Source organism: Macrobrachium nipponense, chromosome 20, assembly GCF_015104395.2.
Source record: "Macrobrachium nipponense isolate FS-2020 chromosome 20, ASM1510439v2, whole genome shotgun sequence".
In the NCBI taxonomy this organism is placed as follows: Eukaryota; Metazoa; Arthropoda; class Malacostraca; order Decapoda; family Palaemonidae; genus Macrobrachium; species Macrobrachium nipponense.
In genome coordinates, this window is record NC_061089.1 from 17,827,259 (window position 1) to 17,847,258 (window position 20,000).

Here is a 20,000-nt window from a genome sequence, read left to right on the forward strand (position 1 = left end):
CTAAATGAAAAAGTATATAAAGGCACTTCTCTTAAAAAAAAAAAAAAAAAAAAAAAAAAAAAAAACCCTACTCCAAGAGCGCTACATGCCAGCAGTAATAAACATCAATCGAAAGCATTACGCAATCAATGTCGGACATCATTCCCGTAGAATATTTATGATACTCCGGTGAAACGGCCAAAACTTGAAATACGGTGCGCAGAGCGCTCCCACTCTCTCTTTTTCTTTTTATCTCTCTATTAACTCACGCAAATACATACATACGTATACAAATATATGTAACAAATTAATATGTTCTATTATATATATAATATATAATATATATTAAATAGATATAGATAGATATATATATTCTATATATACATACACACACAAACAAAGATACATGCACACACATATTTCTATATATATATATATATATATATATATATATATATATATATATATATATATATATAGTATGTATGTATGTATGTATGTATGTGTGTGTGTGTGTAAAATGATATCAGCAAATTTCTGCAAGGCTAAATCTAACTACAGAACAATTAAGAACCAATTCAGCTAACTTAAAATCCCTCAAAAAACAAATAAAATTTGTGCCCATCTTTACCACAAATTTCCTGATACCGCAAATATCGAATCGCTTTCCACGTTGGTCATTCCCGAAAAAAGCAAAAAATAGACACGCTAGCGATGGTTAAAAATATAACCTTGAACAAAAAATAGGCTGGCCAAAATAAATCCAATACAAACCTCCCGAAATTTGACGAGCCATGCATAAAAATTTCAGAAATTCCACGTCACAGACGTGACGTACATCAGTTGGTAACGGATTTATAAGGAATTGCCAAAACTGGCACATTCCATTTCCAGTAACCGGATGCGCCGTGGCTGCTGTGACGTCAGTCTGCTATAAGCAGAAAGCAAAAAATAGAAGCGTAATACCTGGATGCTCAACACGCACAATGAAGCATCTCGAATGTTTTTGCAGGCATGTTTAAATTTAAAACTTCGTTTACATTCACAAACGTCACGGCCGAAAATGGTTGGGGGAGACATTTCGGGTAACCTGCACCCAACTGAGAAAGATCAGGAGGAGATTATAGCATGCCAAGCTATTATGAGATAATGTCGATGCATACAATTACCAGACGTCTAATACCTACCTGAATCGCAATTCATGAGTGCTGTAATGTTCCAAGCAACTAGCCGTCATTACAGAAAAAGGAACAAAAGTGACAAAGTGATTATTCTGATTAAAATAAAAAACGACAACAATATCAAAACTATTCAACACATTTCCAAAATAAGTCTCTGTCATTTATCTGTGTTCTTTGAAATAATTAGATTTAAGAACCTTACAGAGGTCATTTGCTAAAAGATACCAAATTCAAGGTCAATTTCTTGACAGTTTCAAGTCAAGGTCGTTTTGTACAAAGTTCAAGGTGAGTATCTTGCTCAGGTTCAAGATTAAAGTGTCGTTTAATGTATCCATGGTAATACCCACGCGTTCAGGAGGTGAATTTAGGATAAAATTACAAAGGTCAAGGTCATCGTTCAAGTTATTTAAAGAAGAGCTTCAACACATATGCATTTAACGCAAAGTTATATAGTTCAAGGTCATGATTAAATTGAAAAGAAATAAAATACATGACAGGTCACCCAATTCAATATTTACAAAATCGGAATTTCCAGGATATCAATTCAAGCATAAATGATTTCACATTCATGTTGCATTCACTCATAAATCAAGAGAATGCCAATAGTCTAACGCCAAGTCCAACTAATCAATGAAACTCAGTATGTGTCAGTTGCAGGATGATGTCAAAGATAATTTGGTCTGCAGACATGTCCAGTCACTCAAACTGTTCTAAGGTAGGCTAAACGATTCAAAACACATGTGAATTAAGCCTATCTACGAATATGATTCAGGACAAGGATGAATTAACCTGGGCACTTCAGTGATTTACCACGGGAAAAGTAGGACCTAAATGTTAAGACTTGTAAACTAAAGTTTCAAGGTTAAAGATATAACTTTTAAATGGGGGGGTCAGCACTTAGAATGAATTAAAGATCCAAAGATCGACAACCAATAAACCAGATTAGTTTGTGCAGCTAATGTGAATCTTAACCGAAATATTAGTCTAAAAAAGGCTCAAGAACATAAATCTAACAAAATTAAAGTTAAAATCAAGTCATTGATTCAGTGACACAGCAATAGTAAAAATATATCACCTACTTTGTTTACTAGTCATTATTTTGCATTATAACTTTCAATCAACTTGTCTGAACTCTCCCCAGTCATTTAATCTTCCCATCAAATGGATTTTGAATCTTTCCGTAACACATAATCCGAAGTTAAGATTAATTGAAAACATCTTGATCTCTTAAAAAAAACAAAAGTAATAACTTATCCTCCCTGAATAACTAACATTTATTTATTGTGAAAGCGATTCTGTTAAGTCTTTCTTAGGAAACGAGCCTTGTTCAAAAAAGACTGTGCGTCACTGCCTCTTGAAAAACATCAGCTGAAACTAAGAAGTCCTATGATCCTGCTTCATCACTCATTCGGTTAATCTTTAAAAGTGAAAATCATTCGCCATTTTTTTGTTATCTTACTGATAGAAAGATAAAAAAATGGCCCAATGATTACTATTACTAAATTTATAATTCCTTAAGCAAGCATCTTTCCTCTTAAATAACTCAATTTGGAAAAGTTTGCCATTCTCGAACTGCTCATGATGAAAAAGATACATATGAGTAAGCCATGACAACAGTAACAAAAAATAGGCTAAACTTAAAAACTTCCCCAGGAGCCAATAAACATCAATAAAGCTTTTCTCAACATAAATCAATCATAAGACACGAAGGCTGAAGCCTCAAGAACGAGACAGTAAAAAATACATGTAGTTATCAGAAAACATGAAAGAAACAGAGAAAGAAAAGAATGAAACAGCAAATGACCCGAGGTCAGAAGTTATCGCCCACGGTCAAGCACATCCTTGTGACTCATTCCTTAATCCAACTTATTTGAACAATTTCTATATTACAGAATAGCTCGTGTCATTTTACATCTAAATGTCATTGAATTTCTAATTCTTCGTTTTACCTTCATACATAGGTATATATTTTAGTTCCACTGGTGAGAAACCGTATCCTATTTTTCTTTCTGATAAGCACTCTTTATCAGAAATGAATTCTACACAGACATGGCTCAGCAATTTCTAGTTGGTAATATCATTCGTAAAAGAATGATAAAAGTTCCCTCGGACGGAAAATACGATTAGGACGCTAATTTCTGCTTCAGTGCAGTAACAAAGACCCGATGAGAAAAAGAATCAGTCACTTAAAAAGGAAAAAATATTCTAATCGGAGTAACGAAGTTACATCGAATACAAAGGGTATTATATTGGAAATGCATAAAATCTAAGTACACACACACACGCGCGTTATATGTATGTGCATATACATGAACACACACATATCTATATTATATATTTATTAATTTATATATTATATTATATTATATATATATTTAGTATATATTTTTATAATATATATATAAACTATAATATATATATAGGTTCTAATATATATATATATACATAACATTGAACCCGGCCTCACAATACCGAAATAATGCAAAAGATGCCCGAATCAATGTCAAAGCCCAATTTTCTTTTTTTTTAATCCAGTATCAAAACAAAGCAAACAAAAGTCTCTGCCTTGACATTGCAATGTACACCACAACATATTTCTCTTTCCCCAGTCTTTTACGAGGAGCTGAACAGCGACAACAAGTACTAGAGCTGCAGCATCGCACTATACGGGCAAGGCCACCTCACACGTCCCATCGTTACCGTCACCCGTGGCGCCTTTATTGCTTGTTATTATTATTGTTATTCCGAGAGCGTAGCTACTCTTTTCTGGTGGCGGACACAAGTGGCAAGGGTGGCAGGCCGTGTATCTGAGTGAATCACGCTGGGTCCTGTCTCAGCTCTAGTGCTATCGTGGCAGAGAAAAGTAACGACACGTTCCTTCAAGTTTCGTTTATCCTGGCAGACATATATAGGTTGCATTAATTTTCTTAAAGTATTCTGATAGGCAGAATTACAGTAACTTGATATTTCATGAGTGGTTAGGTATCACATCAAAAGATCTAACCCCTGGCTTTTCCTTTAGTCTTATTTCACCAGCTGGGTCTCTCCTTAATGTCAGGAAGTATCCTGCCAGATATAATTAACGTCCCTATCATCTCGTAAAAAGCAATGGCAAACGAGTGCGCTTATCTACCCCATACATGAAGAAAAAAAAGGAAGAAAAATAAAACGAAGGGAATAATGGGGAGGCTTTACCACAAAAAAAAAAAAAAAAAAAAAAAAAAAAAAAAACTACAGACACATTGCCTTTTTGAGTAAAGAAGTTTATAAGAAGTGTTCTGGTTGATCATGAAGATTCTAACCCGTGCGACCTGGCCTCAATGTTTTGCCCTCGACCACCAAGACTGGATCTGGGTATTACGAAATCTACAACTGCATCACAAGTCTCAGAATAAGGTGACAGACAAGTGTCCTATTTATTTCACCGTGAACTTTTGTTTTCATAGGGAAGGCAAAAGGCCCTCAAATGGTCTTCCTGAAAAGAGTATCCTGGCTTATTTACCACAACCCTGTGCCCAAAGACAGAAACCTTCCCAGGAGCACAAAAAAAGTCATCTCATAAGTTTTTCTATTGTTATCATTATCATTACGATTACTGCAATTGCTGACTGGTCCAAAATACAATAGAGAACGCGCTGGCAACATAACTGCCACTTCACTTTCATAACAGCACAGCAGTTATATTAACAATAACAATTATTATTATTATTTCTATTGCTACCATTATCATTAGCGTTATTTTTACAATGAAAAAAAAAACATCTACCAAAACATACATTAAATAACTTTGACACTCCATCAGAAAGCAACAAACTCCCACCAGAATAGAAAAAAAAAATAAAACAAGCCAAGTAACTAACACAAAGGCTTGCTACCCTGTTCCTCATCTGAGAGGAGAAGATTGAGATGCCGACACGCGAGGCACTACACATCTCTCCCGCATCCAGTGCATCAAAGTTTATTAAATTCACCGACTTCTGTTTTGTATTCTAACTTCGCAAAGCTGAACTTCCCTTAGTACCCCGCCAACTGGTGTGTTGTGTAAACACATACATGGAATATACAATAGACACGCACACACACGTATACATAGTATATGTATATATGTATGAATATATGTATGAATAAGATTTTTGCAATTAACTGCTGCTGAGTAAAAGACTAAAAGCATTATTATATATGCATTTGTGTTCGCAAAAACTAACATGCAAGTGATACATGAACGTATGCACAAATGCATAAAATATACGCTATTAATTGCCTTCCTTCAATGTAAAATAGCAGAAAATGCCCAAGTTATGAACAATAAGGAAAATAATTTTATCCTCCACGTTCAGTGCAAACAGCGACTCGTAATGAGTAATACTCGTAATGAGTAATAGGTTAGACATGGAAATGGTTACTTCGAAGAGCTTTATATAACTTCGAATAAGGAAATTCTTTATAATCATTCAGCGCGGTACGTAACAACAAAGCGTTTAATTAACCATTACACAAAGTTACTTTGGCGCAATGCCCGGTATTCTATATCCTGTAGTATAGTTAAGATCACACGTACATACATACATACATAAATACAGACATAATATATATATATATATATATATATATATATATATATATATATATAATATATATGTGTAAATATATATATCTATATATATATATATATATAGGAGAGAGAGAGAGAGATGAGAGAGAGAGAGAGAGAGAGGAGCGAGAGAGAGAGATATATATTATATATATATTATATATATATATATATATATATATATATATATATATATATATATATATATATATATATATATATAGAGAGAGAGAGAGAGAGAGAGAGAGAGAGAGAGATTAGCAATGTGATAAAATGATAAAATGCAAGTGAACAGGAAATAATAGAAAAAATTTCAAGACAATAAGAAAAAGAAAAATAACTTTGTAAAATGCTAAGAGCAGAGATGAGCAACAACTCGGCTGAGAGGAAAATTAGAAAAAAGGTCTCTCTCACTCTCTCTCTCTCTCTCTCGCTATCTCTCTCTCTCTCTCTCTCTCTCTCTCATATATTATATATATATTTATATATATATATATATATATATATATATATATATAATGAGTTCACAGTATGGCTTTTAAAGGCATAAACATATAGAAGCTACAAAATGTCCATAGCAATAAGAGATGAAGAGTATATATGACAGAAACGAGGTAGCATATGAATTTGAAAAAAGAAGAGAAAATAGCATGTCTGGGCAGAAAGAGCACTGGAACGTTTATAGCTTTTAACCGAGTCACGTACAATTAACGTTTCACTGGAAAAGCTTCAGTCAGCTCTTTGAAGGCCAACCCCTCCCCCCCACCACCAAAGTCCACAGACCACCAAGGCTCTCTCAGTGACGACAATAACAAGCGGAGGGATAAAAAGCAGCAATGGTATAACTGAAAACGTAATTAAGCTAAGTGGGCCGGATTCGATTAATTTAATTAGGCCGATTATAGTTTTTCAATCAAACCCTCTAATTGCCATCATTAGCAGTGGATACACCCTAGTCCAATTAATTTCAGTTATTAATATATTTTCGTGGGCCTGATCGCGCATTCCATCAAAAAACTTTCTGGTTAAGATACGAACCATTCGAGTACGCCCACTTTAAACAATCATTTCAGCATCATGCGCCCGTGCCAAAGCCCTTTCCATCGAGGGATGGATGACCCAGATGCCGGAGGTATTGTTGCAAGATGAATCCCCGGAATCAACGGCCATTACCCTGAATTTTTTACCCTTTTCTATTCATCATGATTGTTATTTATTTAACTTTTTTGGGGCTCAGCACAAAAGGTTTGGCATATTTCCCCTCAATAGTTTTCAGTATAAAAGCAATTAATAGTCCAAGGACTTTAGCCAGTGGCAATTTGGCCTACTTTGTTTACATCCTGAAAATACGAGTCTGTAAATATCCACAATCACTGTCTTTGTTGTACACATAAACAAGGCCAACATCATATTCTCGCTGCGCTGGACAAATAGTACAATTTTATCATTTCTGTTTCATCCATCCGGTTATAAACTAAAAGGTAGAAAGCTCTGAGTTACGAAGACCCCAACGATTTTTTTCTATACTTGGAAAGCCATTCCTGTACATAAAGGAAGTGTTCTGTGACTTTTCTGACAAGACAGGAGTCGAATCTGTCGTTGGAATAATTATAATAATTATAACAATAATGATGATGATAATAATAATAATAATTACTTCATGACCAATAACACTGCCTATGGTTTTTTAATTAATAAAACTCATGATTCTTAAAATGCACCTAACCGTAAAATAAAATACAATACAATAAAAAAAAAAATAAATCCTTTGTATTTCAGGACTGCTTGCTATCTTCCAGGATTATCACATGTCTAAGGTCACCAGAATCTGATTACACATGTAACGTCGTCACAAGGTCTAGTTACAAAACAACGTGAGAGTTACAATGCAGAGGTCAACGAGTTTAATTTACATACATGTAAAACTCTGGGTACACAGCTATGCAAATTACTAGTTTATGTGGTCAACAACACGTTTTATGCAGTTTATCTATGCACGCCTGCATATTTGCAGTCTGTCCTGTAAATAAAATAGCTTAGGAGCATTATCAGAAGCAGCTGAAGTATAAAATATCAATGAAAAAAGCTAGATAAATGTTTTAATAAAAAGCATGATCATCAATTTAAAGTAAGTCATTTTGGACGTGATTAAACATGTTTTCTGTCAGTATGCATCTGTATCTCCATCATTTATGCGTATCTGAAGATATATTTAAAACATACCAAAGGACAGGAACGGAAAAACCAAAATTCATGAGAAACTTCACAAAACAGTGTACCCAGTTCACGGGAGGTGAGCAAATCTCCTTAAGGTACAACATTTCACAAGTAAATCTCTCTCTCTCTCTCTCTCTCTCTCTGCCAAATAAAAAGGGGGATGGTGCTATCAAATCTTAACGGGGAATCATCCATTTTGCCGACGCAGAAGCAACTCCTCCGAGCGGGATAATAGAAACCTCACGCCATCCCTACACATCGCCTGGATCCATCTCCGAGGGCCGTCTGGACCGCAAGACACCAACCAGCTCTCGGATTACACGGGACAGAGTGATGCTGCTTTCTGTCATCGTTCTGCTGATGAAACCGGGCCACACTCATAAAGAGGATTCGTGTCACGTCACTATGCAGAGATTAATGTTGTGTGTGTGTGTTTTAGATTTTCTTGCTGGAAAAGAATCTGAGGCCATTATAAAATGCAATAAGTCTACTCTATCGAATCAAGAAATAGGATTAAATTTTTTCCTTCGTTTAGCTCAAGTTTGCATACAGAGAAAAGTTTCCCTTACAAAGGGAAAACGAATGCAAACCTTCGTACAGCCTGGACACCAATCATTTAGCCAAGAACATTTCGCTCAAAAAGATATGTAAACATAACCAAGGGTCTTCACGATACCCCCGAATTCCAAGATACTTCGTATACTGATGCTAAACACCACCGTAATCACAATTATTTTTATCAGTCAAACTATCTCTCTAATAACGTATCTCACTATTTATCTGTTTAGTCACCCTAAACGTATAAAAAAAATCCAAAATCTTGAAAGGGAATATAGTCCCGAAGCGAAAACACAAACTGCATGTAAATACGAGGGTTTAAAGCTGCATATTCCATTGCAATAATGTTCGTAGCATCACTGATTAGAATGTATCCGAGTAAAGTGATAAAAAAAAAAGCATCTCTATGATCGCGTACTTATGAAAGTGATGGATGCCTACGCGTCTAATATGACAGACATAGTACGAGAGAGAGATACAGAGAAATGGATGAAGGACAAAAGATGTTACTGGACTTACTATGAAGTTACAACCACATTATACCTGGGGGAGGCACGTGCTCCTCTACGTGAGAGTAGGGATTACAAGCGGGGAGGGGGACGGGGGAAGGGGACCAATATTACTATTACGACTTAGAGATAATATAAACCTGGATGAAATGATTTGCATACAGATGAACAATGTGACACAAAAATAGACAGATTAACAGATAATGAACAGACAGCCTGACAAGCAGACAGAATAGTGACCAAAGACAAAAATTCAACAGAAATAAGAGAGTGAGAGAGCTTTGAACACAGAAGCAGAACTTAAGATATAGAGATAGATGGATGAAGAGATTTACAGACATATGAACATTACGAAACTTAAAAAAAAAAATTAAAAAATACAATATTAGATCAATAGGCAGAATTATGATCAAAGGAGGAAGAGAGAGAGAGAGAGAGAGAGAGAGAGAGAGAGAGAGAGAGAAGAGAAAATTCCCTCTTCTGAGGCAGTCATTCCTATGTAACCGCTATAACCTGTTGAGGGCGGGTCGGGTGACAAACATAAAAGATCTATTTTTTTATATATTATATATCAGGTGGGATAAGTGCTGGGTTTCGCGTCTCGCTTTATCGCTCGGATCAACGGGTTGGTAAGAGATACGGCTCGAAATAAAAGATGAATTGAGCTGGTGTGATGCACATTCGAAAAATAAGTGAATGGAAGTGGAAAGTCTTCTTAAAATATCTATATACTAAGAATACCTGGGAATAGACCACTCAAGACAACGAACAGACTTCATTCTATAAGGATGATGAACATGCTTTAGATTAGAACGACTGCAACCCCCGCCAAACACCCCATTTAGCTAAACGCGTACAGATACACACACCCACACAAGTAGATGCGTTCCGGCTCGCTTGGGAATACCATAATTTACATAACAAATTTAACAAGTAAAATAACACATTATAAAACACGCTAGGCAATATGCATAAGTATGTATGTATGTGTGAGAGTTCGCGTGACTATACACAAAGTACACTCCAACGAGCGAATTACTAAGTAAATTAATATGACATAATAAAAAATATGTTCCTTCGCACGTCCCCAACAGCCAATTAACAGATACATGCTGTCTATTCTACACTGCCTTACTGACAATACAAATTATGCTGACAATCTCGAGGTAAAAATGTATGTAAATTAATTTACCCTCATCTATATGATGTCACTCTATCATTTTACCATTCATTAACGGCATAATAAGATCATAGAATTGTTACAAAAATAAACTCTTCACATCCAAATAAAATCCGTTCAAAACACGCAAAACAAACATCAATAATCAAAAAGTGAAACTTACACAGCTTGATTTCTATGTTTTAAAAATGGACTAGGAAAATTATTACTTCAATCTAGTTCGCATGCATTAAGCTAACTTTCTACAATCATAAATATTCAACTTCATGCATATTGTATAGCCTATACGTTAACAAATATAGCAGATGGTTCTGAGAAGAAAACAACCCAACAGTTCCTGGCACATGATACTTTTTACAACTGAATCATGAATAAATGTCCTTGCAGGGCACTTTTAGGACATTAGAAAGCTCAATGACAGAGGAGAGGACACTCCATTACACTTTGATCATTCACCGCTACCTTGCAACCTCTCACAATTCCTGGATATGGAAGCCCTTCCCTTCCTATGCCTCTTTCATTCCACCTATATAAAATCTTTTAGTCTATCTCATCTCTTCCCTTCAAACTATCTCAAACTATACCTTCTTTTCTCCTATCTTTTCGTCCTCCATACTATTTCAACACCCTCCAAACTGACTCCTTATCGATTTTACCTATCTCCTTACATTTTCCTTTTCTTTCAAACTTTTTACATGACAGTTTCAAAATAAACATTTGATCCACACAGACTTTCTTATCTAAACCTAGAATATCCTTCCCCTCTTCAACCATTATTTCGTCGCTCTTACTTTCTCAATCAAAATTCGACGTCTGCCTCCCTAGGTATACTAAGAAATGTTATACCCCTACAATACTAATAGTAAAGGAAAAATTACTACCCTCATTCATTCATTCGGAGCCTTTCCTTCATCTGGAGATACCGTACAAACACTAGCCAGCCACTTAAATACATTATCACCTTCGTACCTACGTAACATCTTTCATGTTATCTAACCCTGTTAGTTTTCCATTTTTCACTTTTTAACTGCTATTCTTACCGCCTCAATATCCACTTCTATAAGCGTTCTCTAACTTACATTAACTCTTTCCAGTCTTCTTATTCAACTCTGCTTCTAATTACACCTCTACATTTACTTGGATTATTCTGAGATCAGTTGTTCATCTACAGTTCTCTCGCCTTATACTTGTTTGTAAAACTGTTTACTTTCCATTCAGTTTTTGCTCACATTTGCCCCTCTATCTGTCATCTCCTTCATTACATTGTAGTTTCATCCCCGTTTCTTTTCAAATTATATTCATGACAGTTTTTGCTTCAACCACCCACTGATGATCAGATATAGCTTGAGCCAATCTTTGTCTTACGTTACTACCATCAGCTTGCAAATTCACCTACTGACAATCAAGCAATTTATTTTCCCGCCATTTTCTCTTTCCTTAAATATAATTGTAAACTTCCCTTTTATACTTGTGTTTCCACCAAACAAATCCTTTCCCATATATAAACATTTACGCTAGATTCTCTAGATTCTCTTCCACTCCTGCAATGCTATAACTACCACCAAAACGATCTAACTCTGTCACATCAACCTAAATAATTAAATAATCTTGCATAAGTACTCCTTTGTATTCTACAAAAGCAGCCCAACACAGATTAAGAATAGTCCTAAAAAAATTCTCCTTCAGTCTCATTTGATCCCATACACATACTATTATTCTTACCCATATGTTCCTCAAACTAACACATCTGTACTCTTTAAACCTTCACTAGTCTTCCTGACACAACAAGCGCCACCTCAATCCATTCCTAGCTCTACACATTTCCTTTCAGCAACCCGAGAAACAATCATTCTTAGTCCCTCCAATTCCAGCAGACAGTGCCCTTTCACCTTTTTCTCACAAAGTGACAAAACATCCACCCTTTCTTCCCTTAATCAAATCAACGATCACATTTCTCTTCTGCACCATTTCCAAAACATTCAAAATTCTAAGACTTCGTATAGGATTTTATATATAGCTACACATATTTGTTTGTGTGTGTGAGAGAGAGAGTGATTGTGTAAGTCTAAACATAGGTAGATGTAAAATAAAAATAATAATAAGAAAACCACAGCAAATGTTGCACCAGAAAAGCCTTAAAATAACATTGAAAATATTGCTAGGTCAACCAAACCTCAGCATGATATCAACACATAAAATCACGAACACACATATCTGACCTAAATCCTTCCATCAAAAATACGAAAGATAAAATGCAGGACAGAAAATTCAGGGTAATTAGGAGGCATAAAAACCGTGCACGCTCAAGACAGGAACACGCAAAGCTAACTGGAAGGTGTATGAACGCAGGATTAAAACGGACAGGGACTGGTATATGCATAAGCACAAACACACACGTATACATATAAATCTATATATATATATATATATATATATATATATATATATATATATATATATATGTATGTATACATATAATTGTGTGTGGTTGTGTAAAATGTTTGTGAATGTATGCTTATATATATATATATATATATATATATATATATATATATATATATATATATCATATACACGAGTATATTAGTAATGTTAAGTACAACTGTTGTTGTCTGTAAGTGAACTCGAGCAAAAGCTAAAGTCAAATTGGGGATTAGCCAATCAGTCTTGCAATGCAACAATTTAAACAAGAGCAAATCACACACGCCATTGCATGGGTCATTTGACGTGCTGAATTAAAAGGGGTTATAGGGTGTGGTGTGTTCGGCCTAGGACCCCTCCTTCCGCCTTGGCTGCTACCGCTATTTTGACAACACGAAACAAAACAGACCCTTCTCTAGGTCAACAAAATCATTTGCAACACGAATGCTCCTCTGCATTATGTCTTTCAGCAGGCGTACTTTTACTTTTGTTTTTATGCCCCAGTTTCATTCAGCGCTACTAGCCTAATTCCCCAGCATTTTCCAGTGGCCACAGGTTAGTCTTAATTCGTTTACGCTATTTTTAAACACAACCTAAATATCAGCCAAGGACTAAAAAACCTCCTATTGGTAATTTCAAACACGATTATTAATAAAAGTACTTGACAATATTATCTGTACATTTTTACACAGCAAGACCTACCTGGTAATATGAAATTTAAATATTTAATGCACTTTCTCAAAACCTAGGCCTAGACTCGACATTTTCATTTACCTTACTTGCCAGCGTGTTTCCTCTTCCCAAATATACTTCTCTAAGCTTACTTTAATTGAATGTATCGCTTACCTTGAAAAACTGCTTCGAAAGGTAGTTTATCCTGGTTACTTTTGGTGGGTTTTTCGGCCGACACCAGCGCCATCATGCCGATAGCGACCGTAACCCACAACATCCTGGCTTTCCAGTCGGCTCTGGCCAGCATGGTGGAGGTGTTCCTTTACACCGCCTTTCGGTTCTTAGTCTCTCCTGCGTTTTATTCCCCCTTTCACGGTATATATCACTCCTAGTAACACATGACACACTTCCAGCCCACCAGCCACCACACGGGTCTTGCTAGGGGGGAAAGAGGGGAAGGGGTTGGCTGGCGTTTGGGTGAGGGGAGAGGAGAGAGAGAGCTTTCTCGGGCGTGACCTATCCCGACCCCTCCGACTACCACCACCGACCTACCAACCACCACTCACTGTTACAGAAGTATAAAATCGGCTTTTCTCAATCTCTCAATTGCTTCCAGATCTTACAATGATTCGAAACTCTAAATCACGTTAGCAACGACCAACGGAAATAAAACAACGATGGGCGTTCGTTTCAACAGCGCCAACCAGTAACAATTCACCAATATTTGGGTTAGCTGTCAATGCGAACGCAACGACCAGCGTAGCAGCGAATTTTACACAACAAACCGGTACATTTGGGATGTTGTTCTAGGTCTCCCTTCGATGGCGAATGGGCGAGATTAGTACCAAATATCCACGGTTAGTTCTGTTACCAATCGATATAGGTGGACACGCGGCGTACCACTTTCGAAGCTCTCACGCGAGACACTGGGCTCTTCTTCATCGAGTCCTTGCCTAGTTTACAATATCGAATTGATTGACGCCGGCACTCCGGCGGAGAGTATCGTACGGCTCCGGCCCAACTTCCAGTTTTATCTAAGAATTTTTCTTGCTTTCGTGTTCCTTATCTAAGCAATTTTTGAATCAGACGTTTATATACGGACGTTTATTCAATACACAACAATTGCCGGCAATCTTAATTCCGCAAAACGAGTCCTGTATTATTTCATGTACCTCAACTGTATTATCTATAATTAAATCTCAAATACGCTTAAGAAAACGAACAAGTTAATTATTTTAATTACGTACTATGAATCTGCTTTAACTGCATATGTTGGATATACAAATTAAATTGTGTTTTGCGGCAGGCAGAGTTTCGAACTGAAAAATCTGATCATTTAACGAACCTGAAATGTCTTACAAATGTCTTGCAGCCATGTGAATTTATGCACTTCTTGCCCATACCAAATACCGTTTCATGATTGAAACAATATTACGTTTAAAGCTCATAAAAAAGGGGGCGGGGGGGAATGGCCAAGTAAATATCAAGAAATAGGCGTCGAAAAAGCGTGCAGTCTCGTGCATCTGGCAGCCGCATGGCACCTGCGCAGTTAACATTCCTGTTTCGAGAATCAATGAAATATGAAGTGGCCTCCGTGTTTGGTCGAAATGAGGTGTATTTGGGATCAATTCGGCGTTCCTCTCCATAACAAATAAACTCCAGCTATTTCATCGAACGTTAAAATGATAAGCCGTAGGTAGTATCGGCCGTCTGTTATTCCCAGCCGTCACTCCGGGACCACCTTTCAAAAACCGGGAGTTTTCGGATGTCGTTTCGAATCAATAAGATGGCCCTGTAACTATGAAATCAATAGCGGCACTTGTCTTTTCATGGTCTAGCAACCTTTTCGGAGAGGGGGGAAACGGTAATGTGGCCATTCATTGCCAGACGGTTGGATATTGGCATATCCGAGGGGAACTTCAGTCATCGGATAACAATGTTAGGACCGGAATTAGCTCTCGTTTTTTTCCTTCTTCTTCTTCTTTAATCGGCAACGAATGAAATCACCGGCTCGCTGTAATACCGGGGAGCGACAGCTTTCGAAACGTTAGCAGATTGTTGGTGTAGCTTTTCGTATGGACATGCAACAGAGGAAATGGGAAAACAAGTACGATAATTAATAAGAAAAATAGTCAATAAGTAGAAGGAAAGGAAGCAATTCATTATACAAAGGGGACGAATAATGACGGTAGTACTAGTCAATCGACCTCCCTTCTTTCTTTCATTCCTTCATTCTTTTCTCGGACTCTGTCTCCCGTCCGTAGGAATTAATCCAAAAGATGCAGAGAAAGGTTCCTTTCAAATGAGAAAATAACTAGAAATGGACCGTAACGTCGGACATCGGGGTGGTAGTCTTTTGTTATTCGTAATCATTTCCCTGGGTGTATTAGAGTCACAGAGGACTCCGGGAACAAAGAATTGGAGTCCCTTCACTCACTCGGCCACCTCCCTATTCCGTGTCGCCCAGTTCTGACTGGATTCGGAATGCCTCTCGGTCTAGTGGAGCCAGTGAAATGAATTTAGTTGAACTATATATTATATATATAATATATATATATATTATATATATATATATATATATATATACTATTATTAGACTCTATAATAGGTAAAAACATTGCTTTAAGAGTCTGCTCAGATACCTTATAAGAAACATACTGCGCTCTCTCTCTCTCTCTCTCTTAGAAAATCAAATTGTGTTTTGTAAGAAAAAATAAATAAATAAAAACTAAGAGGTCCGAGAGTGATTGCCAAATGACAGCGATAAAAACTCATCACACAGATATTTATACGTATATATGAATATATAATGCATTATACAAAGAGAATTGAAATCTCAAGCCATGGCCATGTTCTCTATTTTGAGATGTGGTCGGAGGGAGGGTCAGTCGACGTTGTCGAGGCTGTACCTGGGTGGGTTATCATTACACAGTAATGTGAGACGATAGATAATTAATGCTTTAAAGCAGGTGTGCCAGTGTCACCGCATTATGAGTCTATAACATGTCATTTATTCTTTGCTCTGAGTTTGAAATTACGAAGTGTCACAAAAATAATCCTATTCAGAAAGCGAAAGTAAATTGTAGTATACAACGTAATGTAGTACTGGGCCAAAAGTGTAATCAATACTAAAAGACAAATTACCACTGCATCTCGGGTCCTGAAACGTATCACTTGTAGCATCAGGGAGCTCTCTCTCTCTCTCTCTCTCTCTACTTCAATTTACGTTCGGTGCAGTGATGAACAAACTTTCAGTCTTTTTCTGTTGAAATGGTGCTCTGTGCAGAAAAGCTAACACTCGACTTCTATGAATGCTGATTTATGTATGTATGTATGTATGTATGTATGTATGTATGTATATATGTATGTATATATATATATATACATATATTTATCTACATATATACATTTATATCCTATATACATATATATGTTTATAATAAAGAAAGAGAGTAGATTTTCCTCTCTTCATCCACAGTCCACAGTTGCTACAGTGTTTCGGCCACCATAACTAAGAGCTAAGACTCCTCCTACTCCTCTCAGGCAGCCTGGGAACACCCGTCAGACCACCTCTTCCCGCTCATACTATACTTATACACGGTTCGGCGGTTTAATATAGGTAGATTTTACGTTTTCCTGCCCCCAGTTCTTACCCGCTATTACAGTTTTTTTTTCTTTCTTTCTTTTTTTTGCAGGGGGAGAGCATAGCCCTTCCTCCAAGAATATAGCCAGCATTTCCTACTCATCCACCTACTTCCATATCTACCCTTAGTACTAGGCTGGATAAAGACCGTAGGTTATCTTTTTCAGTAGTATCTGCACTTTGAAAAAAAAAATTATTATTGTTATTATTATTATTATTATTATTATTATTATTATTATTATTTATAGATGAAACCTATTCACACGGGACAAACACACAGGGACCATTGACTTGAAATTCAAGCTTCCAAAGAACGAGCAGGAAGAAAATCAGTCTACCATTAATAACCAAGTTTAACTGGCAATAGACGACTTAAAATCGTTGGATGAGAAAACTGATAACCAAATGTTGTCCATGAGATTAACGGCGATAATTTTCGACAATAGACATTCTGACGCAAAGTTATCGTCCTTAATTTTTTATTTTTTTTATTAGATCTAAAGTTGTGTTGTTCTTTTATCCCTTGGCAGAGGAATGGTCGGTAACGTCCTGACTATCCAAATTAACGAAGGCAATACGTTGTTTAGGCTTAGGAACCTAGTGAGGTCTACTATGTTAGTTTGGTTTATATTTGCCCAGATATCATGATGTAGTTATGAATGGAAATCAACGAACGTGACTGGAGCCTGGCCATCAAAACCAAGTCTATATATCATAAAAAATCTTTTATAAAACAAAAATACTACTAAAAAATTTTTAAAAACACGGTAGTTACAAAAGGGTTTTAATCATTTAGGACTTTAATTTAAACCACGCAGGAGGAAGAATGTGCACTAGACCGAGGCAAAAAAAAAAAAGAAAAAAAAAAAGTTAATTTCGGAATATGCGCTAGACCAAGGCAAAAGAAAAAAAATCTAATATCTCATTTAACCTCGCGAGGGCACAATATCTTGCGTTAAAAACGTTAATGATGATTATGATGAGTTATGCACAACATTTATGTGAAATAATGAGGACTGGGACCGTAGAGATTTTCTACCATTCATGCGAAATACTGTATGGGGATTGAGTCCATAAACTTTTTATTATATTTGTATATATGAAATAAAAAAATACGTAAACAGTAGTTTTTTTTTGCATTTATGTAGAATAACGAGAAGTGCATCTACGGAGATTTTTAGCAATTATGGCAGGTGATGATAGTCCATAAACCTTTAATTATACAGGATGTCCATAAAGTCCCAGTACCATTCTGATAAAGAAATGCTTGTAATGGTACTGGAACTTTATGGACACCCTGTATTGTGTGTGTAATAAGGGGGCCTGGGACATTAGAAATTTTAAGGAAAGACCTTAAAAAAAAAAAAACATCATTCATGATGCGAACAGTGATAATGATATTATCATTATCGTCCGGAACATTACTGTTATTAATTGGGAAAATAAATAATTTAGCCGGCCTACAAAGATTCAGTATGAGTGCCAGATCTAATTTTCTATCTGTCTGCCTATAAAAACTTATATGAATATAAGAAAACAGTATATTGACCATTAGGTTGCAGCAATGTATTAATCTTCTTAACAGCGTTGAACTTGGTTCTTCCCCAGTAATCATTCGCTTATTTTATTTTGATACATTTCCCTCATATACGCTTCATTTCCTAAAGCCATATTCCATTCCGTATCAAATATTCACATTCCGTCATTATTACAATTCTTGTCGTATTGTGTAATTTAATGAGACATATATGTCTGCCAGTCTCACTTCATTACCAAGACATTCAAGGTATTCGATAAGAAAGCAGCATCAGTGTAAACAATACTCTTCCTGCCACTTAACAGGATAAAGAAATTGAGTCAGCTGTATCGGTCATTCTCATTTTTCCCTCCACATCTAGAACTGCATAAAGAGCAAAGGTAAATGGGACTGACAACCTGATGCCCTTTTGTAACCTAATTCGTAGAAAACAAAAAACAGGCAAATGAAAGGAGGACAGCGAATGAAGCGAAAGATTATAATTATCGAATTACTTTCTTTCTTCTTCTGGGTCCCGGCAGTCTTCCGATCATGTAGTATTATGTATACAAGGAGGTTTTGCTGTAAGAACGGTTCTTTACTGTATGAGATTTTGCTATAGATCCGAACCTGGCCTTATGCTATCTGTTTTTTTTTTTTTTTTTTTTTTTTTTTTTTTTTTTTTTTTTTTTACGTTACAGACAAGAAAATATCTTTTTTATATAAATTATGGATATTTCCACACATGTGCACAAACCCCCTCTCTCTCACACACACACAAACACACGTATAATTATATACATACACAACACACACCACACACACATATATATATATATATATATATATATAATATATATAATATATATATATATATATATATATATATATATATAGAGATAGAGAGAGAGAGAGAGAGAGAGAGAGAGAGAGAGAGAGAAGAGAGAGAGAGAGAGAGAACACGAGTGTGCTTACATACAGCATACGTTCCTTAGTGTCTATAGACTCTATACGAATCGACATTCTCTACATATGAAAGTTCCCTGAAGGCTTTAACGAGGTAATGGTTGCAACTACTGAATCAATATAATTCAATTTTAATTTCATTCTTAACAACACGAAATCGGGCTCATATGAGATAATATTGATACGAAAAGGTTTTATTGGAGATTAAAAATGCTGCAACAGAATTTATCACTCGCAAGAGGCTTTGCGCGCATTATCCACTTGCACGTTAGCGGTATAATACTTCACCTCTTTTTTAATAACGTTGGTTGCGCTCTAAGGCTCTTTTTTTTATATAAAATATATTTCGATAACCATTCGCTCAATGATAATACGGTTGGCTGTGTTCCAAGGATTTCCTTGTCAAACAATTTTTGATAACCTTTTTCTAGACAGTAATACTTCGCCTATTTTTATAGCGTTGGTCGTCTTCTGTGGCTTTGTTTCTTTATTATTATTATTATTATTATTATTATTATTATTATTATTATTATTATTATTATTATTATTATTATTATCATTCAGTAG

At 35.9% G+C, this 20,000-nt stretch overlaps 1 protein-coding gene across 3 annotated transcripts in view; it reads right to left on the reverse strand.

The window, feature by feature from the left end:
• LOC135222644 (pikachurin-like) overlaps positions 1-14,241 on the reverse strand; it is a 475,091-nt gene extending 460,850 nt beyond the window's left edge. For all 3 annotated transcript variants that reach the window (XM_064260795.1, XM_064260802.1, XM_064260787.1), the window contains exon 1: positions 13,483-14,241. In XM_064260795.1, coding sequence (XP_064116865.1) covers positions 13,483-13,615 — 133 coding nt within the window. In that variant the 5' untranslated portion in view covers positions 13,616-14,241. The remainder of the gene's footprint in view (positions 1-13,482) is intronic.
• Between the last annotated feature and the right edge of the window lie 5,759 nt (positions 14,242-20,000).